This window comes from Haliotis asinina, chromosome 1, assembly GCF_037392515.1.
Source record: "Haliotis asinina isolate JCU_RB_2024 chromosome 1, JCU_Hal_asi_v2, whole genome shotgun sequence".
Classification (NCBI taxonomy): Eukaryota; Metazoa; Mollusca; class Gastropoda; order Lepetellida; family Haliotidae; genus Haliotis; species Haliotis asinina.
The window spans coordinates 88703445-88728065 of record NC_090280.1 but is presented as its reverse complement, the minus strand read 5'-3'; the positions used below and the strand labels follow the sequence as shown (position 1 = coordinate 88728065).

The 24621-nt window shown below is 40.3% G+C and overlaps 1 protein-coding gene across 1 annotated transcript in view; it reads right to left on the bottom strand.

The window, feature by feature from the left end:
* LOC137254966 (mitogen-activated protein kinase 1-like) overlaps positions 1 to 24621 on the bottom strand; it is a 51404-nt gene that overhangs the window by 5984 nt on the left and 20799 nt on the right. The window contains exons 2-10 of the mRNA XM_067792566.1: positions 18702 to 18828; positions 15530 to 15585; positions 12147 to 12336; positions 11039 to 11171; positions 9803 to 9874; positions 8974 to 9053; positions 2595 to 2673; positions 1574 to 1683; positions 931 to 1056 (exon numbers count right to left, since the gene is read on the bottom strand). Of these exons, the coding sequence (XP_067648667.1) occupies positions 934 to 1056; positions 1574 to 1683; positions 2595 to 2673; positions 8974 to 9053; positions 9803 to 9874; positions 11039 to 11171; positions 12147 to 12336; positions 15530 to 15585; positions 18702 to 18828 (970 nt within the window). The 3' untranslated portion in view covers positions 931 to 933. The remainder of the gene's footprint in view (positions 1 to 930; positions 1057 to 1573; positions 1684 to 2594; positions 2674 to 8973; positions 9054 to 9802; positions 9875 to 11038; positions 11172 to 12146; positions 12337 to 15529; positions 15586 to 18701; positions 18829 to 24621) is intronic.

The window sequence follows — 24621 nt, the reverse complement described above, 5'->3', positions numbered from 1 at the left end:
TTAGGAATGCATTGCCTTTTCTTACAAATATGATGTCAGGAATTGACATAACAGCTATCTGGGTATGGCCGTTTAGGGTAGGGTAATAGTGGGTGGAGTAAGTGGGTAGAAAATTTAGACCCGTCTCAGCACTGATTTCAGTGATAGATATAGATATGATGAGTCAAAATCTATGTTGTCGTGGTAAGGAGGACACATACCAAACCAAGTCTCAGAATTTGACCACTCAATTCATTACAACTACACCCTGCCTGTGGCTGCTGGGAATTATTTCTAATTTGAGATCCCCAATGGGGCTAATTGGCTTTATACTCAAGGCACAGCTGTGCCCCGGCATGCTGGCCAATGAATGAACTCTATATTGCAATTAGCAATATTTCAGCCTGTTAATATTTGCATCTGTAGGAAAGCAGTGGTTGTTAGCGTGAGAAATATCAGTGACAACATTCCACAGGTTAACGTGGGTTGACATGGACTAATGGCTTATGCAAAATTAGCAGGATATGGAGAAAACAAGCACTATGTCAGTCATGTGTAAATACTGCTGTTATTAATTGGTTTGTGCGTTGTTTAACACCGCACTCAACACAATTCCAGCTGTATAACCATGGTCTCTAAATAAATGTGTCTGGACTAAACAAGCCAGTGATCAACAGCATGAGCAAAGAATATCATGTAAACCAACTCAGCAAGTTAGTTGCCTTTTTCGACAAGTATGGGTCACTGAGCGAGTTGAGTGTGGAGATGTACAACTATTTGCATATAGTGGGTGAGTACGGTTTTATGCAACATTTAGCAATACTCCAGACATCACAGCAGCAGAGACCAGAAACTGGCTCCATGCACTGTGCCCCGATTGGGAACCAAACTGTCATGACAAGCAAACACTTGAACCATAAGGCTACCCTACTGGGTGAGAGTGGTCATTACCTTCTAGAGCTGCTTGTCTGCTCTCTCCTTGATGAGGATAGTCTCTTGAAAGATGAGTTCCTTTAGGCGCTCTTTGGGCAGATCATCCAACTCCATCTCAAATGTGAAGGGTTCTTCTGCCACAGGCTGAAAAAAAGGAAAGAGAATGGGTCAGTCTTTTAAACTCATGCATGACTCACACCAAGCTCTACCTTAGTCCAAAGGCTATGGGTGCTTCTCGAAACTGAAAGTCATTGGTGAATCAGTACCACGTTGGTTTACTGTTGAGAACCTTCAGCAAAGCTGATCATTGTTGACTTTCAATTCTTGTGTAGGGGAATTGAACAAAGACCAATGATCACTTGGGACAGTAGTCTGGGACTAGACACAAATCATCAAAAGGACCTAACTGTTGGGGAGTCTAACAGAAGCCTCATGTCTCATGTAATCAGCTGTGGCAAAGGTGAACCTCATCCACAAGCTCTATGTTAATGTGAAAATGTTTGATTTTACACCACTTTTAGCAATATTCTAGCTACATCTGGAAACGGGCTTCATGATTTGCATCCATGCGTGGAATCGAACCAAGATCTTCAACAGGAAAAGGAAATGCTTTTACAACTAGGCTACCCATCTGAGACAGTAGACGTTGCCCATATCTCACCTCATCAGCTGGGTCATAGTACTGCTCTAAGTATGGGTGAGACAGTGACTGCTCTACTGTTATCCTCTTCTGTGGGTTGAATGTCAACATTTTGTCGAGCAGATCAAGAGCTGGAAAACAAAAAGCAAAGGCTGTCATTAAAATGAAAACTTTATTCTGCAACCAGTGAGTATAGTCCTATGTATCTTTCAGCAATGCCACAGTCAGAGACCCAGATAACAAGCTTCACATATTTAACAACTGAACCCTGGGAATTGAACCCAAGTCTTCAGCATGACGAGCAAACGTCTCATCCACAACACTACCAACCTGATGAAATCAGAAGTGCAGAATTGTTCTCCCTGTGGCAGTGAATGCCGTGAATGCTGCCTTGTTCTTCACAATTTTACAATTATATCACAGCAACCATTCACATTAATGAGTATTGGCCATTCAAACTAGAGGGTTATAGCATTAAGTTACATCGAGAACAATACAGACTCAGTCAAACCATACACAGTGAATGAGGGAGTAATGTTTAATGATACTTTAAGCAATATTCAAGCTTTATTCTAGCAATATCACACTTCATGCTTTGTATCCATGTGGGACATTGAACTGAGGTATTGGGTCTGATGACTAAACAGCTACCCACCACCCATCACCCACCAATATATGTGACCTCCTGATCACCACAAAAGGCTGATCACTTTTTTCACTGTGTGCAAGACCTTGCAGCCTAAAAACCAATCAGGAATGTAGAGGATATCTCAATGCATCAGTGTCACTATTTCTGGCCTGAGGTTTTCCAAACCTGCTAATTTTTATTCGACAACACCTCACTGTCACTGTGAAGCAGTAATCTTTTTCAAGGAGAAATAAAACTGACTGAGGCAATTAGAAAATTGATATTAAAATCTGCATGATGACTGACAGCCTTTGAAATTACTGGACATTCTAACTTTGGTCAGCTGGTCAAAGTCAGGTGTAACGGAAACACTGTATCATGCACCTTGCACTTTTTGACACAGTCACCACCTACCTTTATCATCTGCTTTAGTGAATAACCTGTTCCATGGCACCTTAGGCTTGAATGGCAACGACTGAATATACCCACGTGCCTGTAAAAAATAAGGACATTCAACACTTCCATAACAGAACTCATTCATAAACATATTTTATCAAATCAAATGAGAAAAAACATTAGAGATTGTGTGCTCATTTGATGTATTCTAATTGTCCTGAACTTTACTGCCTCAAACTCTGGTTACTTCATTGAGTGAGTGAGTTAAGTTTTCGCCACTTTTAGCAATAATCCAGCAACATCACTGCAGTAGAGACCAGAAATAGACTTCATATATTGTGCCCTTGTGGGGAAAATAAAGTCGGGTCTTCGCCACAAGCAAAGGCTTTAGCCACAAGGCTACCCCACCAGCCCGTTTTCAGCCATGTGATTGCCTACCTAAATAATCACGCATGGGACAGTGAGTGATGCTATGAGCAGTAAGTGACCTAATCCAGATACAATGATAGCTAATCAACTTTGTTTTGTTAAGTGATGCAAGTTTCCATCTAGTCATTTCTTATGAAGACCCGTGAAGGTCCCGGGGTAGAATAGGCCTTCAGCAACCCATGCTTGCCATAAAAGGTGACTCAGCTTGTCGTAAGAGGCGACTAACGGGATCGGGTGGTCAGGCTCGCTGACTTGGTTGACGCATGTCATCGGTTCCCAATTGCGCAGATCTATGCTCATGTTGTTGATCACTGGATTGTCTGGTCCAGACTCGATTATTTACAGACCGCTGCCATGGGTTGCTGAAGGCCTGTTCTACCCAGGGACGTTCATGGGTCTGTTGGTTAACAACCCACTCAGCAATAATGTAATTTTCTGAATACAATTGATATTTTATACTTTTCCTGACTCATACTTAATTGCTTATCTTGTCTTCCTGGCGAAGGTAGTGGAACACATGAAATCCTTTGAAGTCCTCTTCTAAAAGAAGCGGACGTAAAATTTACACTCACCCACGAGTAACCTTCCCTCCCGTGCACATGATCAGCTGATCGGCCATGATAATCACTCTCTCCTATAATCCTCTCCCGACACGAGAATATGAGAATTCAGCGTGTCTGTGAGGGGCGGCTGGGAGGGCTTTCGTCATGAGTCAGGATAGGTATAAAATATCAATTTTATTCAGAAAATTACATATTTTTCCTTCAATCCTGACTCATGCCTAATTGCTTACAGAATCTGACGGAAACGGTGGTGGGTCAGACCACACTGGATTCTGCTGGCTGTTCAAAATTACTTCCAATAATTTCCCCGCTTGACGGAATTTGTAATGGCGATAATTTGGCCCTGTTCATCTAATATTCATTGTAGATTCTGGGAGGGATCACATCCAGTCGAACTTGTCTTCTTTAGAAGGCTTTGTTGACTGGCACGTGATGACAGAGTAACTAGCATCCTGCTAGTTTCTCATGCAACTAAATGTCAAAATAGAGCAATCAAGATTAGTTGCGACCCTTCTTCGTGTACAAGTATCTTCATTACGAGTACAAGGTCATAATCACTCATGCTAGTCTCTTCAAGACGTTCCACCATTATACTCCTCAGAGCAGCTGGCTTCCACAAGCACGTGATAAATCAGGTGAGTGAAAGTCATGCCTTCCGGGGATTGTTAGTTGCTGAGCAACAACAAGCGGCCCAAACTGTGTGAATGACAGAGACGTCCTCTGTGGCTATGTCTCGTAGGTAATGGTTGGCAAACACCGTGTTTGACTTCCAAAAGCAGCATTCCATCATAGCGAGCAATTTCAGCGCTTGTGTAGAGGCTTCATGTGGGTTAGAGGCTCTTGGAGGGTCTAATTCTGCTGCTTTATATGCTCTAAGCATAACAGCTCTGATCCACAATGAGATAGTGTTGTGGCATACTTCCGCAGGTGTCTCAGTAGATATAGGGGAAATAGGTACTTGAACCATTGTCTTCTAGACTTGGTACATGCAGTGTATATCTTCAATGCTCTGACTGGCCAAATGATAAGTCTTGTGTATCATGAGGTCCGTCGGTATTCGGAACTGTCTGTACGGTTGACCTGGCAGTTGATTCTTCACAATGAAATCCAATCGTGGACCCAGATGAGCTGTTTCTTGGTGACTTGTATCAAACTTGGTTCGATTAATATGAAACGTACGCATCACTTGTAAGATTTTGGAGTACAACACTTAGATCCTACGCTGGAGCTCTAAATCTGCGTTGTTTATCTTCCAACTTGAAGGAGCATAATAAGGCAAGTAAGCCTGGTACCGGTCAGGAAGTGAAACCGTGACCCAGGAATCGCTGTCAAAGACGTAGTTGTAGGCGTCTTCGTCTGGTCATATGCTGAGATGACGAGAGCAGAGCGAGTAGACAGTCACACTGTCATAATGGTGGTGCAGAGTGTAGAACTTGCTTTAACATCAACTTGAACTTTGACCCACTGATTCTCTGGGACAGCGGTGTATTTCAATGTAGTGATGAATCAAATCCCAAGGAATTTAGATTCACAAGTCATCTGAGCTAGGTTAGTAGCCTGATAGTGAAGTCCAACTGTAGACGGAGTTGACTTCTCTCATGATGAACTTGTATCCCATGAAGATACATCATTCTTCGTTTTCCGATCGTCAATACTGCTCGTTATGAGTGTGTTGACATATGAAGGAAGTCTATTTATAGCTGGCTGCTTGTCCGATCAGGAACCGTCATTCATTGCTGCAAGTCTCGTGATAGGCAACATTGAGTCTGCTGTTAGAAGACCTCTATGCTGCCTTAAGAATCAAATGAAGCTGTAAACTGTTAATCTAGTGTGTAATCGACATCTTTCCAGCATTGAAAGTCACCGACAACTTCCTGATACTGCAACAATAACACCACATTCTGCACTGGGCGTTGTCTCTCAGAAACCAATCAGATTGCAGACGCGACGTCAACAGTGTAGCAGTCGACTGATCATCTAGCAGACAGACTGTCTTCTAGGTAGATGTGTCGGAATTTTTCCCACTGAATTTTTCAACCTAAGATACCGTCATCTCTTGTGATCAAATGTGTATTTTGCAATGGTATTTTGCAGTCATCTTGAAGAATCTTCATAATGAATTCGTTGTTGAAAATTCCCCAATTCTTCCAGTAGTGTTGATGATGACCACCCACCTGAGACAGTTGTATGGGAACGGCTGGGGGTAGACTCCAGTCGTTCTGAACCTGATCTATAATGTTTACCTCCTCTTCCGTCCCTGGACGCTCTAGTATTAAACTTCTTATCTCTCGATCCCTGCACTCTGGAGAACTTGAACTTGTTAGTGTAGCACTGACTTTTGAGTTTAGATGGATTTGATCATCATGGCTCCTCTGGAGTCTTGGGCGACCATCCGAGCTCTCTCTTTAATCTTCCCATACAATATTATGGGTGCTGACCACAAGGCTTGATATAAGGGCCCTGTGAAAATTTCACTCCATGATGTGGTGGACAAGACACCTTGTCAAAGAAGTAGATTCAGTCCGGCAGTAGTAGAGGCGAGATGTTTGGACATTAACTGCTGAACCGTTTTCTGTGTGACGAGTGCTTTGTAGGCTTCGTCTACATCTGGTGCTCTGATGAAGGACTCCATATGGTGAAGAAGGAAGCAACGAGTGTTGAAAAGTGGCATATGTTGTTGCTGCCTTGAATGCCGTAGATAACATCTCGGGAATTCGGAGCCATCAGCAGAAACATCAACTTGTCGATGTTTTCATTCTTCATGCTATAGGTGTTGGTTTTGTTGGAGTCCTTGGATGGTGAGACTAATTCAACACCATTCGTGATCCATGATGTAATTTCAGTCTGAGAAGAGGGCTTCTTCTGGTGATGAAGATTGGTAGTATCTGTCTTCATCCATCTGTGAGTGCGACACAGTCGATGGATGCCAACGATCTTTCTTATGCGAGTCCAGGTCTGAAGGGGACGAAGAGGTCTGATGGCGCCTTCGACGAACTGAGGAGACTGATGAAGATCTGCTTTGACGAGTAAACCTGTGAGAGCACTCACCCAAGCAAGTGTCCTCACGCAAGCATAGTCATTACGTGAGTGCACTCACCCGGTCGGGTGCACTCACTCGACATAGGTGGATCTCTCTCCAAACTGCGACAAGATGACAAGGACAACAGTGACGATCTTCTTGTTCATCCCCTACAGTGAGTGTAGATCTAGTTGAGTGCTCACATCAGGTGCAAGCATACGCCTCCTTTACATCCTCTGGAGTGAGTGCAGATCTAGATGAGTGCTCAAAACAACGCTTCCCCAAGCTCATGTAGCATGAGGGTGTCTGCGTGGAATGGCTGCATTAAGTGTAAAGATGGCTGACTCGTGAAGCTGTCTGCTGCAATGACCAAGGCTGCTGACGAAGTCTGCGTTGTCTAATGTCTAATAATAGGGGTTCCGGAGCGGTGACAAAGCAGTCGGGGCAAAGTTGTCTATGCTGGTTGACATTCTGCTCGTTTTGTAGAATCATAGATATGTCGTTCCTGGAGAGGGACGATCTCATTGCCGAAGGACTTCTTCTTCGAAGCCTGTTGATTGTGCTTCGACTCCGTTGCAGACGACTTCGTCTCCGCTACGATGATGATCTAGACTTCTTAGGCTGTGACGACCCCGTCTCCAATGAAGTTCTCTTCTATGGTCTACGGGACGAGTCGCTGAACCCAAGGGGTAGCCCCGGAGACATGCGTAACTGGTCACTGGAATAAATTTCAGCAGTTAATACTAAACAGTTACCCAAAGCTAAATCATTTCTGATTTAGACATGGCTAATGAAAGCCGACGTTGTCTATCCCTAACACGCCTGCGAACAGAACGAATTTAAGAGATAAATTCAGAAACAGATAAATTTCTGCAAAATTCACAGCGAAAAGTGGAAGAACATAAGGGGTTACACGCTGGACCAGGTAAGTGCAGGTTAAACGCTGAAAGCCGAATCTACACTGCCACCACGATTTCATCAACTGAGACGAAGTCTGCATTGATGAATTACATGCTGTATAAACCCACAAATTTAAACAATTATGATACATATTCATAAACCAAATACTGCATACAACAGAAATTAGTTAAAAGACCGAATTAGTTGAAAAACTTATCGCCGTAATCGGGACCCTGGGTGCCTCCAGCCACCCTCATCGGACAATAGGGAGAAAGTGATCGTCATGGCCGATCAGCTGACCATGAGCGCGGGAGGGGAGGTTACTCGTGGGTGAGTGTAAATTTTACGTCCACTTCTTTTAGAAGGGAACTTCAAGGGATTTCAGGTGTTCCACTACCATCGCCAGGAAGAGGAGATAAGCAATTAAGCATGAGTCAGGACAATGAAAAATTTTGAGCTATATGGCAGTGGTCTGTAAAAAAGTGGACCACACAATCCAGTGATCAACATCATGAACACCAAGATTCCAGTGAAAGGTGAGTATAATATATATCATGAATACTAGGTAAAGAATATATGAATACATGGCAGGGTGTAATTTCGCTATTTACGACCTGCAGTGGTGCATGTTCACAATGACTGGTGCAGGTTATCTTTAATAACAGGTTGCACCTGATGCAAGGAACAAGAGTGAGTGAGTGAGTTTAGTTTTACGTCGCACTCAGCAATATTCCAACTATATGGCAGTGGTCTGTAAGGTCTGCAGGTCGTAGCCTGGATGAAACAATCAAGTGATCAACAGCAAGAACATCGACCTGGGAACCGATGACATGTCATACAAGTCAGCAAAGCTGACCATCCGATCCTGTTAGTCGCCTCTTATGACAAGCATAGTCGTCTATTATATCAAGCATGGGTTGCTGAAGGCCCATCTACCCCAGACCTTCACAGGTCGCAAGTAGCAAGAAATCACATAGAGATAGTGATGATGTGATGAGAGGGTTTGTTCTTTACTCCACTGTAAGCAATATTCTGGCAGCAGTTGGTGAATAATCGAATGAAGAACTGATGCTCCACTGATCATCATTATGAACATTGATCTACAAAACTGGAATACAATGACGGGTCAACCTTATCGGCAGCCTCACTACCTGATGCCATTATATCCTCCAAAGACAAGCATGGGGTGTTGAATACCAAGTCTAACCTGGATCTTGATTACAGAGGTGGTAGTAAACAATTTATACAATCAAGCTTTTGCACTGACACAAACGTCCCTTACATAGCCTTCCAGCCTACACTAGTCATGAGTGAGTGAGCTTAGTCTTATGCAGCTTTTAGCAATATTCCAGCAATATCACAGTGAGGGACACCAGAAAAAGCTACACACTTTGTGCCCATGTGGGGAATCAAACCCTGGCCTTCAGCGTGTCAGTTGGACACTTTTACCACTACACTACCCCTACACTAATCTTGTGTCATATACCTTTTCATTGATGATGCAGTTGAGATCTTCTTGACTCGGCGAGCCCAGCACACCCAGGATGTGATTTAACTGATCAAGATCTACACATATTAAGGCATAACAATAAATAAGTTGAAAAATGTGTTCTTTCAAATACATATTTCAGAGAATTTCAAAGGAAATGTTGGACATGACTTTCCTTCATTCAAATTTACTATACACATACTTTCCAGCACTGTAAATATCAACCATGTTTTTTTTTAATATTGATGTGAAATAAGGATCAAAAATAAAATGGAACTGAATTTAACTCAATTCTGAGTTTTTTGCAACAGATGAACTTGTTCGTTTGAATCCATTCCTTTCAGCAATGTTCTAGCTACAACCCTGTTTACTGGATTGGCCAGTCACATCAGTTTAAGCAATATTCCAATAGCCTGTAGAATGTGTTGACCAGACAATCAAGTGATGATATTGTGAACAACAATCAATGTTGTATTGATCTGATGATGTGTTATCCACCTAACTCTATGGTCACCTTTTAACACAGTACTATAATTTAAATACTACACAAAGTAATATACTATTTTTAAACTTTTGGCACAAGACAAAACCATCACGATGATGATGATGATGATGATGATGATGATGATGATGATGATGATGATAGCTGTGTAAAGCATACAATAAATGAAAATTCTGTCGTAGTTTTATCATAACAACTCTACAAGATTCAGCTGTTCCTGGGTTTAGTCAACAGTACAACTAGTTACAATGTACAAACTGCTACTGTAGAAATTGTGGACTTTGTGCCCAACAGATCCTGGTCACGATGAGTTGTCAAGGATACAGTGTTTCCCTGGAAACAATGGCCTGTTGGAGAGCATCTCAGCCAGGATACAGCCAACTGACCATACATCGACTGGACACATGTTAAGGAAAACATGATAGTACATGACATAGTCCTGAATATTATTCCAGGGATTGGGAAAGGCAAGAGCCATAGGCCATTTTGCACATTAGACTAAGAAACAGCCCAGTAAAATTTTGAAGTTTACTATTGATACAAAGGCAATGGTCCTTTCTAAATTCAGAAAATGGCTAATAATTCTGAAAATGGCCCACAGTAAAAGGTCTCTATCCCAATCCCTTTGAAAATTAAACTCTGATGAACATCAAATCTCAAAATAGAAAACTGAAAATAACAGAAAGAATACCTGAACAGAACTTCTATGAGTTGTATTTTAAATGTTGGGAAGCAGAATGATGATAAATTTCAAGAAATTTCCTGCTAGGCAACGCAAAAATAATCTGTACCGAAGCATCCCGCATACAAAACATAAAAGCTTGCTATCAATAAACTTGTCATTGCTATCAAAGTATACCTTGTCTCAAGTAACAAAGATAAGGCAGGGGTTGTTTATAACAAAACAACAATACTCTTGTTTTGTTTTGTGTTTGTTTGATGTTCAACGCCACACTAAGCAATATTCCAGCTATATGTCTGCAGTCAGAATCTGGACCAGACAATGCAGTGGTCAACAGTATGAGCATCAATCTACCTAAACGGGACCCAATGATGTGTACAGCAATACTTTGGGCTGGACAGAAATGTGGCTGAAGGCAAGAGCACCCATTAGTGCCATAGCATAATTAAAGTGAGTGAGTGATTGAGTTGGGATTTATGCCACTTTTAGCAGTATTCAATCAATATCATTTCAAGGGACACTGGGCTCTGAAAACTTGTACCCAGTTCTTCAATGTGACGAGTGAACACCTTAACCATGGGGCTGTCCCACCACACTGAAGTTAATTTCAATGGCTGCAGTTAGTGAGTATTACTGCCTCTAACTCTCCTTCAGTGGAATACAGGATTACACAGGTCTCAGGCATTTGTCACTTTTGCTAACCCAATAAAAGCAAATGGTGCTGAAAACCTGGTCATAATCAGGGTGAACAGAAACTCAAGTTGAGTCATGCCTCACAGAGGCAACTCCAACAACTGCAGCCCTTAGCATGAGCATCGTATATTGAGAGCCCTATGGCACGTAGCTTTTCATATAGAGTGTTCACTGGTCAAGGATACTGGACTTTGTGTATCCCTTGGAGTTGAGCATGATCTCAGGAGCGCGGTACCACCTTGTCGCCACATATTCTGTCAGGAAACCTGTGTGGTCATGGTCAGGGTCGGCCACTCGTGCCAAACCAAAATCACAGATCTGAAACAAAAAATTGATTGACTGATACAATACTCAGCAATATTCCATCAATGAATTCAACTGGACTATATAATGACATATCTATCATTATATATAGTATCAAGCAGTCCCCCCGGGATTCTGCAGCAAATTTTTAAAAATTCCGTGGCAAATTTAAGCAAATTCTTCACCCAATTTTTCAATATTCTGCGAAATATTCTGAGCTTAAAACATTTAGGAAAAACAACGAAAACATTATACAGACCTTCATAGTTTAATTCTCAAACACAGATATAAAGTTCGGTCGACAGTACACATCACATCTTGAGCAAGTTTGATGACTAAGCACCAACACCTTTTTCTGTGTATGAGAATCCGTAACTTTGATGCAGACGAACTTCCGGCTTCATGCTAATAACAATTTTATTCATGCTAATAACAATTTTATTCATTTTTATTTATTTTATTTAATTATTTTTATATTTAAACTAAATCTGAAATAATTTCAATTTTGAGAAGGATTGATTTTGAGAAACTAACTGCAGTGTTATAATATTATTTAAAATATACCTAAAACTTACTTTATTAATAAAGTATATTTAATCATGATTACTTTGAAAATGTTGTCAAAGTAAATATGTCAGTTTGTTTTATGCATAACGGATCCTACTTTTGACATTAACTCTACTTTTCATTTCGGCTCTCAGTCAGTTTTCACTTAATTTTTAATATAAGCAAATTCCACTGCAGAAAAGTGGCAAATTCTGTACGGATTCTGCAAGAAAATGTGTTTTCCTACGACCAGATATTTTTCTGCATGGAAAGGTTAATTCCGCGATTTTTTCTGCAACCGCAGAATCGCAGAATCCCAGGCTTGAAGTCTTACCTTGAGATCACATGTTGTAGTGTGTGGGAAGCTACTGTGAAGCTACAGTGAGGCTACCGTGAGGCTACTGTGAAGCTACTGTGAGGCTTCTGTGAGGCCTGAAGTCTTACCTTGAGATCACATGTTGTGTTAAGTAGGAGATTGCTGGGCTTGAGGTCCCGGTGCAGCACGTTGGCAGAGTGAATGTATTTGAGGCCTCTAAGGATCTGGTAGAGAAAGTAGCAGACATGATCGTTGCTGAGCTGCTGGGTCTTCAGCAGTTTGTACATGTCTGTCTCCATCAGGCACTGTACAATGTAGCTGAGGCAGTTAAAGAAGATGTCACTCAATGTGGACAATACAGCTGAAGATGAAATATTCTTGTAAGCCTGTTAGCAAAAATTAATAACAGAGCCACTACAGTGATATTCAGGTAGCCTGTGCAGAATGTTTAAACCATTCAGCTGAGTTCTATCCATAGCAAACCAACTTTATAAATAACACGCTTATATGAACACTGGTTATTTGGTCCTGAGTGCAGATCCACAAAGGCCTATGAATATCTGTAAATAATTAAGTCTGAACTGGAAAATTCATGGCATGCACATCAATCTACACAAGTGGGATACAATGAAATGTAGAATGTAGAAAGAAAATCAGTAAGTCCGACCACCTGATCTCGTTAGTCGCCTAATATGACAAGCATGGAAAATGAATTCAAAAATGGATCATCAGATGTACCAATCCATGCTGTCAAGATACAATGCCATGAAATCAACTCACTGTGTTACATGCTTGATTGTTTTATCTCACCCTGACAGTACAGATCATAGCTCATGATATCAACCACTGGATTGTCTTGTCGAAGGTATTTAGAGGCTGCTGTCTTGTAGTGTAAATACTGCTGACTAGCATTAAACAACAAAACACTACGATCACTCAACAAGAGTAATGATATTCAAGGTATTCAACTTGTGAAACACTCAGCACACTTGAGTGGGAGGAAGTTGGTGCTTGAAGTCCAAAGTCAGATTTACATAAGTAGTCTTTGTTGTATAACACCACTCTCAAGTATGTATACTGAGCTGAAGAAAGTCATGCCATATGCTGGCAGCCCATAAACCCTCACATATGAACCAGACAATCCTGTGATCAGTATCAGGAACATCATCAGGGTATACCAACTTCAACAAATCCTGACCATAACATTAATAATGGTGTCCTCCCATTATGCAGACAGGCAGTTCACGGATGCCTTTGAACAAGAACATTTAGGGTTCAAATGAAAAGATTAGCTACTACCTGTTACCTACATATTATAATGGAATAGTCCAAATAATTACACAAGAAAGAAACTGAACATATATTATTAACTTTGAAAAATATTGCTGCAATATATAGTCTGGTTCATAATTATTGAGAATTTTTCTTCTTACTTTGAGCTATCCTAACACCTCAACTGATTCACTGATACTTAAAACTAAGTAATGGTATAAGGGAGGTAACTCATCTTGGCCTACTGAATATAGTACAATTAGAGTTACCTCCCCTGAATTTGTAGCAGACGTCATTTTCCTCAGCACTGTCAACAATGTCTGCTGAAGATAAAAGAAGGTTGATTTTTGAGTTGTGTAATCAAGGAATTGATGATGTAAATACATTGGCAGAGAGAACAGGAACTCCTCTTTCTACTGTGTATAGGATTAGGAAGAATTTTAAAGAGGGAAAGGATTTGGGGCACCAGAAAGGAGCAGGAAGACCCAGAAAATTGGACTTCTCAGATCGCGTGCGGCTGGGAATTTTAGCGTCTAAAAAGCAAAGGGCAAGCATCTCCAACATTTCAGGTATGAAATGATAGAAAGGGGATCAACAGTTGTATCAAAATCTACAGTTAGAAGAAATTTGATTGATCTTGGATGGGAGAAAAAGACTGGAATTCCTTCTCCTTTCATGAAACAAGAACATAAAGACAGGCGTGTTGAGTGGTGTTTGGCACATGAAAACTTTGACTGGGAAAATGTGATTTTTACTGATGAAAGCTCAATATGGGTATATCCCAATAATGTGAAAATATGGACAAAGTCTGCGTCAGCACCGTTGTATTGACGACCTAAATACAGCCCAAAGTTTCATGTATGGGGGGGGGATATCCTTATTAGGAACGACCCCGCTGTGTGTGTTTGAGGGAAATCTGACAAGTCAACGCTACACTAACATATTAGATAATTTTCTCCTTCCAAGTGCACATGTGTTTTATGGAAATGGCTGGATTTTGCAGCAAGATAATGTTCCTAAACACACCGCAAAACATGCCAAGCAGTGGTTTCAGGAGAAAAATGTGACTGCATTACCAGTTCCTGCATATAGTCCTGACTTAAATCCCATTGAGAACATTTGGGGGATGATGAAGGAATGTCTGAATCAAAAGGGGTTGACAAAAATTGAAGACATGAAGAGAGAAGTGGTCCGATACTGGGACAGCATAACTCACGAAACACTAACCTCTCTGATAGGAAGTATGCCTACCCGTCTTAGACTGTGCCGTGAAGCTCAAGGAGACTTGATAAAATATTAAACTGTTACCTACACAACATGAAAAGGTCAGTTCACTTTCACAATACATTCAATTTTATCTGATTTGTTCTCGTTTAATAATATGAAATGCTTTAGCTATTCTCAATAATTTTGAACCATACTGTAACAACAGCAGCTGATTTTCATAAACATTTGGGTTTCACCTTTTCGTTAAAAAAAAAAAAGACACCTCAAATGATAGGGAACTAAACAGACAACGCCAGTTTTTCTTCAAGATTTAGTCCCACCTGTAGTAGGCAACCAGAATAGCTGAGTTTAGAAACTCCAATAATTTTAGACAACAACATAAAAGAATAATTAGTCTCCAAAAGCATAAATCCTTCAAATTGAAAAGGAGCCCAAGTGGTGGGAGACTCTGTTAGACTTGCTTCACTGTTATGGTTTCATGTTTATGTTCTGCATAAAGAAAGGGATGGGCAGTATGGAAAATAATAGGGTTCAAAGACCCTGTAATATGAACTGTCATGGCTGAGGGATGGGGTAATATGAACTGTTATAGCCTAGGGACTGGGCTATATGAACTGCTATGGCTGAGGGACTGGGTAATATGAACTGCTATAGCTTGGGGACTGGTAACATGAACTGCCAAGGCTGAGGGATGGGGTAATATGAACTGCTATAGCTGAGGGACTGGGTAATATGAACTAATATGGTCCAGGGACTGGTTAATATGAACAAATATAGATCAGGGACTGGGCAATATAATCAAATATAGTTCAGGGATGAGGTAATATGAACTAATAAGAATATCAGATTATGACACCTGCTCCACTCATTAACATGAAAGACTAACACAAATTTATGGAGATCTCTTCTAACCAGGAAATCATGTAAGAGACAACAGGCTGGCATATACTGTAGAAGCTCCAGACCGGTGGCTGCTCATGTTTTCTCATTTCACTAAGGCTGTAAAGGATACACATCTTTCATTTCTTCTATGGATGGCGCTCGAAGAATATCGCTGATATTGATGATCTGAAAGGAATGAAGTGAACAGATCATAACCACACTTCATTTTATAACACTTTACTACAATAGTTGAGAAAATACAGAAAAAGACATCATACTGCAATGTTTCTGTTCTCCAGTTAAAAAATACCCAGGGTAAACACTGATTGTAAAGTGACACAAAGCTACCTCACTCCATCTATATGGTGGCAGTAGATGTTCGAGACTCGACCATACACTCCAGCTATGACAGCATGAACAGACTTCACTCAGGTGTAATAAAATGCCACATGTCACTAAGCTTGACCATCCAAACCTGTTCATCGCATCTTACAGCTTGCTTTGGCAGTAAGTGAGTGAGTTAATATTTATTGTCACATGGGCAATATTTCAGCAATATCACGACGAGTTTGGCAGTGACAAAGATTACTACATAGAATCTCAATAGGTCTTAAATACAACATGTAGGAGGGTAAGTTTAACGGTGTTCAATATGCAAGATCATTGCACTAAGCAGTGACATTTAACATGGACACCCTGATGGGGAAGGAGAGTTAGTTTTGCGGTCAGGTGTACACTTTTCACTCACATGATCTCTGTTTCATGCCCCACATGTGCATAATGAGTGAAACCCGCTTCTCTACCACGATACTGCTTGAATATTGCCATAAGTAGCATAATTTCATACTCACTCACATATTCTTTCACTCACTGGAAGGCCCTCTCACAGAAAACTTTAGTCAACCAGTCATTCTTATTCCACTGTTATGCCCAACATATGGCAGGGTAATAATAAGTACTGATATTTTGGTATGACATGGCTTTTAACCAATCAAGCAAGGCTCCACTCATCAGGTAGATGCTCTTTAGAGTGTATATGAAGTATTCACACAATAACTAACAAGTGACCAGAAATGACAGAATATCTTTCCTGAGTCATATTAATTACTTAAAGGTAACATACACTCTAATGGGGTACAAATGCAAAATCACTTGCTGACATTGTTATAAATGAAACCCCGCCATTAAAAATGTTCATTTCGATCTTTAATTACCTTAAATTGACCTTTTTGTCAACAGTGTACAATTCTCATCCGCAAACGAAATTTCAACCAATCAGAGCGGCGCGTCTCCGTGACGTAATTGTAGGTATAGAAATGAGGGTCTGTGCAGTATTCATCTACATTTTAGGGGTTAAACTATTTCATTTACAGGTTTGTACAAACCTGAAATTGCGACAGCTGTTGTGAAAAATGAAAGCTATATGTTCTCACAATCTACTATCATTTAGTTTTGTCTAATGCTTTGCCTAGTTTTTGAGTTAAACCCTTGTTTTCATAGACGATTTTGACAAAATCACTTGGTGTCGCTAGGTTGTAATCCATGTTAGGTGGTATAAACCTACACGGTATTTGTCATCATTCACTTGATACTCAGTTAATGAATTTATAACAGGTATAATTAGTAGTAACGCCACTTAGATTACCCGACAAAGGCCCCCATTTGGCATTTCTTGTGTCTGGATCGATCAAAGGATTAACCGATAACATGCTGATTGATTAATTAGTTTTATGCCGATTTAAATGGGGGATTTGTCAAAAGGTATTGTTTATGTATGTACATTTACTGATCTATACTGAATACACTCTGTCGTGTCTGAAAAACCTGAAACAATACATTTCGTATATTAGATTGTTGAAAGACACATCACTTGGGAAATCCTCAGATGAATTATATATCACTTGTTTTTGTGGATATTGATAGACACATTCCTCGAACAAAGTAAGAGCCTGACATTAAGATCCTATAACTTTAATTTGTTTTAATTTCAATATCTGCATTTTGTTTTTATTAAGTTGTCGTAGCTTTCAACAGAATCATTCTTTTCGTCGTGAAGTTGTAGTGATACAGACGACATACACTAGGGACGTGCGTGCGAATTATGATTCATACAGGCAGAGTATAAAATGTATAGATATTACATTCCTGTTATACATTCGCATATCGCTTCTTTCTGTTAAGTTTCAAAATCCATACAAGTATGATTATAAAGTAACTAGGATTATGAGACAAAGTATAAAGACGTATATTGACAAGTGTCTACAACTGGTAAGTGAACGTTTACAAACCAAGTAAATTTAGCAAGTGTAGAAATTTATCGCGCAGTATTTTCAGCAAGTGTAGAAATTTATCGTGCAGTATTTTCACTTCGACCCCGATCTCGCTTATGTTACGTTACAACTTATGGCATGCAAACTCCTTTTGGTCATGATTCAAATACATATTTAACTACATGCAAAATCCTTTTGGTCAGCAATGTGTAGTAAGCAGTCTTTATTTAATAACCTCGATGAAACCATCCAATTTAGTATATACCACAGGTTTCCACAACGCTCGCTTTGCACACACAAACAACCAATTTCAGCAGAAACTACGGGGTCCGGTGGAAATCTGTGCATAGTGACACCATCACCTGACCCCAAGGAGCAACTGACAGCAACACAACAATTCGGCATATCTTGCTTGACTTCGAGAAACCAGCAAAATTACGAGCTTCCAACACATTTTATATATAAGTAACTAGAAAGCATTCCTTTTATTACGTCACTTCCGGTTCTCTGGCTACAGTGTTACGTAACCGTGTCTGTGGTTTCGTTTGCGGGCGAGAGAGAAGCAGACGGCTTTTCAGCAACTTTTAAGCGCTTGGTATCAATTAACCACAATCTTTTTATTTAAAAAAATGGCGCTTCGTTTATGACTAACCAGAAGTATTTCATATGCAGTGATAAAAGAGTACCAAAAAATTGAGTTTAGTGGTCCTTTAATTAGTATAACGAGGGAAAGATAATCTGTAATTCCCCGTTATGAGTTGGTTATTGTTTTTCCTATCCAGATCAGGTTTGGATCTAAAAATCGATAAAATGAAAACAGCATTCTCTGTGAGGAAACCTGCAAATGCGAGGAAACCCCATATCCCTATACAGTGATTGGCTGTTTTATTTTCTGACACAGCCAATCAACGTTCTCCAAAGGGTGTAACGCCCTTTGGACTTTAAGGAAACATACAACCTTCTGTCCTCCTTCCAACATGGGTAATATCACACGGTCATGCTAACACAGCTGCAGATAAGCAAACAACTTACATTTTCATGCTTGAATCTGGTAAGGATCTTGATCTCTCTTAACGTTCTTTGGCAGTATGTCTGATGCTCAAACGGTGATATTTTCTTGATGGCTACTTTTGACTTTGTTTCAGTATCAATAGCAGATCTGAAAACAGATGACAAGAGGCATTAATCAACCACAGCACCACTAGAAATTGAAGAACCAGTAGTACAAGACTTCTACTATTGACAGAGCATTGTACAGTGTACTTCTCCTAGGACCGATGACAATGCATCAAAAAATCATTCATTTTGAAAAAAAAGTCACGTTTGAAGATGCAAGAGCGAGTGAGTGAGTTAAGCCTTACGCCGCACTCAATAATATTTAAGCTATATGGCAGCGGTCTGTAAATAATAGAGTCTGGACCAGACAATCCAGTGATCAATTTTACTAAATAAAAGAAACTGCATATACAGTCCGAGACGTAACGTGTACGCGAGACGGCCTATCGTCTCTTGTCCGCGAGACGGTGCGCTCCGCGGTACTAACTGAAGCGCTTCCCCCTAATTAATTCAATCACCGTGGAACCACCTCGATTGGGTGCGAACACGATGCAGGGTAATTAAAGCGTCCCGTAAAATCCCCAAGGGTGGTGGGGTACTTGACAGTCGTGAATGAACAGGTTTTTCGATCTCGGATGCCACGCTTTCGTCATTTGCACTGAACAGATTACAACCTGCAGAATACAAGTTGTTTGTCCGACAAAATATTTACAATCATCCTAGGTTGATGCATACTTGGCCTCTGTATTTTCGATTTTTTCGGCACGTGAAAACATCGGGAAAGCAGAATACCACGCCCAAGGTCGGCTGTTTACACATGCCAATTACACAAAAATCAACTCATCGCTCATGAAAAGGTGATTTATTTCATTTGAATGTATTACTGGTGGAAATGTAAACGTATTCATCTTGCAGAAAGTTACAGAATATTTTGAAACTAATACGACCCCTACCGCATCTTGCATGAATCAAAACTTTGCCAATTTTGTCAAAAGTAATCCTGCGAAAACTATTAAATCATTTGCATATTTTTCGGAAGTGACGTACGTCCATTGTGTAACTCCACACAGCACACTGAAAAAAGGCACTCGCGGTGCCAGCCAAAGCTGACATCTCGTACTGATCAAAATTAGTGTTATACTAAAATACCTGCTTCGATATTTCATTACAGCTCATGGTGTTGACATGTGGATATCGTATCTTCCAGAGTACATATCAGTTTATGCCCGCATTAGCGTTTCTGAACCTCTTGAAAGAGAAATGATGTTTCTTTTAAGACCACCGTAAATAGATGTGCATTGTATAAAATGACAGAAGTTGGGAAGAAAACAAACTAATTAGACGGTAACTTTTATAAGGTTTCTGGTGAGCCGCTCAAGCGGCTCACTGATCTCGTGTTTGCTTATTGCAAGTTGAGGATGGTGTTCCTCTGTACGGTCCAGCTTGCGAATGATGACTTGTTGATCATGAAAATGCATATAAGTAACTTGAACCTAATTTATGCCTTCGGAAATTGACATGATTTGATAAAGGCATTTAAAAAAAGAAATCACACTTTGTGACATAATTTCGAAATGAAAAAAGTACGAAAATACAAATTTAAATAAGGAAACATAACGCCCCCTGCAGGTTGTAGTATCTTTCGCCCCCTCTTTCGATCAAACTCCATATGACCTGGCGGATACATTACGCATTCGGTAAGATCATGTTAAGTCTACAAATCATCATTTTCTGAAGAATTGTGCATCATGTCGGCGATTTGCGTAACATCCCTCATCCTGGAAGACATCATTCCTCCATCCCCTTCAGTGTGCACAGTATATTCAGGTAAGAATGTGTTGTTTCACTTACCCTGTACACATACAGGCAACTTCAATTAGATCGAATACATACGTATTTGCATACATACCTTTTCTACAACAAAACTAACAACACACATTACCAGATCTACTTCAGGTAAAAACTGGGACTTTCTTGTTTACACATATTCTATGTATATGCTTGAAACAGAAAAGGTTTTCGTTCCTGGAAGACAGCATGGCCAGTGGAAGACAACCAGCCCCGTGTATAATCCTGCATGCTGCGTTGGACTGGGAACGGCCAAATGCCCGTTTCCGCCAGGAGTCAGCAGAATGAGGGAACACGCACATTCCTGAGAACATTGCATTATTTGTTATAAAAACGAAAATGTATGAAGCTTTCACTGAATGTTTTAGATGTATGCAGTGTTTACGAATGGTGTTTCACAGTAAAAGGACATTGGATCCTGTAAGTTTCAGATGTCTGTCTGACCCAGTGAAAATTCACAGGACCCACAGAAAAAAGTTAAACACACATTTCAGATTTAACATTTCTCATTATTGGCTTTGAAATTATTAACATTATATAATGACAAACATTATAAACATAAATTTAGAAACAGTGAACAAGTATTACATGCCACAAATAACAACTTCAGACAAAAGTTATTGTGACATATTCAGTCAGACACTGGGGCCAGCAGGTTGGGGACTTTTGTCTGACCGTTGGCAAATCTGCCAGATTTGTCAGAGGGTCAGACACTATTCGTGAACACTGTGTATGTAGTACAGCTATGTTTATGAAACACAGGTACATATTTCAAATACATCAGTGCGGCGAATTGTCCTTGTCTTGGTTCATCTTTTTGGCCGAATGCAACACAATTAACTTTCATTTGGATTACGCAATTTATTGTATCACACACGTGACACTGGAGTGAAGACTGGGCCGAACGCGGCCAGACATAGTTAATGACTGTAGTTGGGTATCACTGAATATACAGGTGGAGACAGGCAACAGGTGTGATGCAGTACAGCACGTTACTTCAGGGTGTGTACATCTAATGAGTTTGCAGACAGTTTACACGGCTATCTGGTGGACACGGGGGGCGATTGTGCAATTTCCTGTTTACGGTGCCTTTGTCGTTCGAGGTATATTTTATGATAGCTTGAAAACACATAATTAAATGCTAATTATATGTATTCCGTTTCCTGTTTGTGTTTGATAATTTGTGAAGGCCATAGAAATGTTTATTTTGTGGTGACAAATATTCAAGTCGCATGGAGGTGGGCAAAATAGCGTTTTCTTACTTCATTCCGATTGAACTGATCACGTGATAACGATCTCTCACGTGATAATGAGATGACATATTTATGAGGAAGAAAGGAATAAAATTGTTCCAGATGATTACAAACTCAAAATATTGTCCATAGCATTACTGATCGACGACTTATAAACAGATTTTTATTGCTTAATGTTATAATGTTTTTCAAAGTGTTCTGTTTTGGTATGAAGGAGTTATTCTTGTACTGATTATCTTCGAAGAGTACTTGAAAGTGCTGTGCGTGGTTGTCAACACTATCATCGGCTTTCCTATCTTTTACTTTGGTAGATGATTTAAACAGTATTCATAGATAAAAACAATACATTCAAAGCCAACACAGAAATATATATTTTATGTATATGCGTGAAATAGGAAGGGTTTTCCTTCCTGGACGACAGCATGGACAGGAGAAGACAACCAGACCCAGCTACAGTCCAGCATGTTGGTTTGGACAGCCTTTTCAGCCATCATCTGCAGAATGAAGAAATATGTGTATACCAGGGAGTTTTGCATTATTTGTCATAATTACGTAACCTTTCACTGACTGTTTTATATGTATTTAGTATAACTATGGAAATAGTTATATATTCTCGGACACAGGTGCATGTTCAAAATTCTTCAGTACGGCGAATTGTATTTGTCCCCTGACAGAATGAAACACAAATAAATTTCACACAGATTATGCAATATCACACACGACACTGTTTTCCGGCAATGATTAAGCCGGAATGAAGAGGATGCAGTCAGGCATAGTTTATGACTGCAGTTGATTAGCCCTGAATATACAGGTAGGAGACTGGATACCCATTTATTGGGTTTGGAGACAGCATATTTGCAGACAGTTGACACGGCTGTCTTGTGGACACTGCCAGCCACTGTGCAGTTTCCTACTTACGATGCTTTTATCGTCCGTGGTAAACTTAAAAACGCACAATTAAATGCTAACTATTTTGTTTGGTGTTGTTAAGCTGGTAAAAGACAGAATCATGTTTATTCAGTTGTGACAAAAATTCAGTTGATATGTAGGTGAGCAAAATCTGCTCAGGGAAGTGGCATCTTCCGTGTGTAACAGGGATGGCTCGACTGATTTTATTGCTGTAGTTGACTAATAATACAGCTTTGAAACAATGTCAGTCTAAGTAAACTCAGTCTCAATGTTATTCCTTAAACTCCACCACTGAGTTTAACAAAACCTAGCAGAAGGTCGCATCAGGCACCCTTTGAGCGACCTATGACCGTCCAATCAATAGCGAGACGGTTATATAGATTTAACCAATCAGACAACGGCTACTACTTAGGGGCACAGCTCTCTCCACAAACAACAATCCGCAGAAAACACAGATATTTGACCTGCGATATATACGCTTTGGGGTTTCTGTTGACATGGTGACCATTGGCTAATATTTCTGCAAGACGAGATCCCTTGAATATTGCCAAAACACTGTTTTCGGAGACAGTTAACTCTGTTGTCATGGTTGTAATGTGCGCCGTGTGAATCACCCAGAAGCGATCATACGCTAAATAACATTCGGAATCGTTCGGGTACGAACCTTTTCGAGATAAAAAGTTCAAAAGGTGTGTGCGAATGTCCACTTTCGCGATTTGGAAAGCTGTGTTCTGATTGGTCAGTCCCAAAGGTTACCTGACGCGACCTCCCATAAGGTTTTGTTAGACTCAGTAATGGAGCGTAAGGAAAAGTACTGAGGCTAAGTTTACTTAGACTGGAAACAATATATATGAATACATAAATCTCCGTCTAAATAACTCTTTTTTTTATCACATTCACGTCATCTGTTTAAAAGTGGAGAAATCGCATTTCTATAACATTACGTGTTGATGACAATGACATAAAACTTAAGGAAATGAGTGGTAATTCCTGCATGCAGTGTGTTCAAGAATACATTTTGCTTAAACTATTAAAGATCATGCAGTCCTCCGAAGTTACTTACCACTTGATGCGAGTGAGCATATTGAGCACCGGGTCTGCTCCCGTGGCAAAAGGCGTCTCTCTTAGTCGTAACGATCTTGTGGGTAAGGTTTGAGTGTCTGACGAGCAGTGGGAGGAAAGTAGATGTTTCAACGCGATGCCACACCTATGTGCGTTCGTGTACTTGAACAAGTACTTGTATGGTGTAAATCTGCATTGAATATGCTTTCAGAACATGTTAAGTTAATGTTTCTATGAAACTGGCACATATGTGAAAATCGTCGTCAAAACCGACTACTTTTGCCTCTCGAACGTCTGTTGATGTTGTGAGGGCGGTGTGTGTGTCTGTGGCCAGTAGCAGGAAAGTAGATGTGTTTCATCGCGAGTGTACACCTATGTGCATTCGTGTACACGAACAAGTACTTATACGAGGTAAATCTGCATGGAATAAGCTTTCAGAAAATATAAACATGTTTGTGTGAAATGTGCACATAGGTGAAAATTGTTGTCAAAGGCTGACTACTTTTGTTCGTGCTTCTGGGTAGCGTCTCTCGTACGCGTAACGAAATTGTGAGGCCGTTTGTGTGTCTGTGACGAGCGGTGGGTGGAAAGTAGATGTGTTTCATCGCGAGTGTACACCTATGTGCATTCGTGTACACGAACAAGTACTTATACGAGGTAAATCTGCATGGAACAAGCTTTCAGAAAATATAAACATCATGTTTGTGTGAAATGTGCACATAGGTGAAAATTGTCGTCAAAGGCTGACTACTTTTGTTCGTGCTTCTGGGTAGCGTCTCTCGTACGCGTAACGAAATTGTGAGGCCGTTTGTGTGTCTGTGACG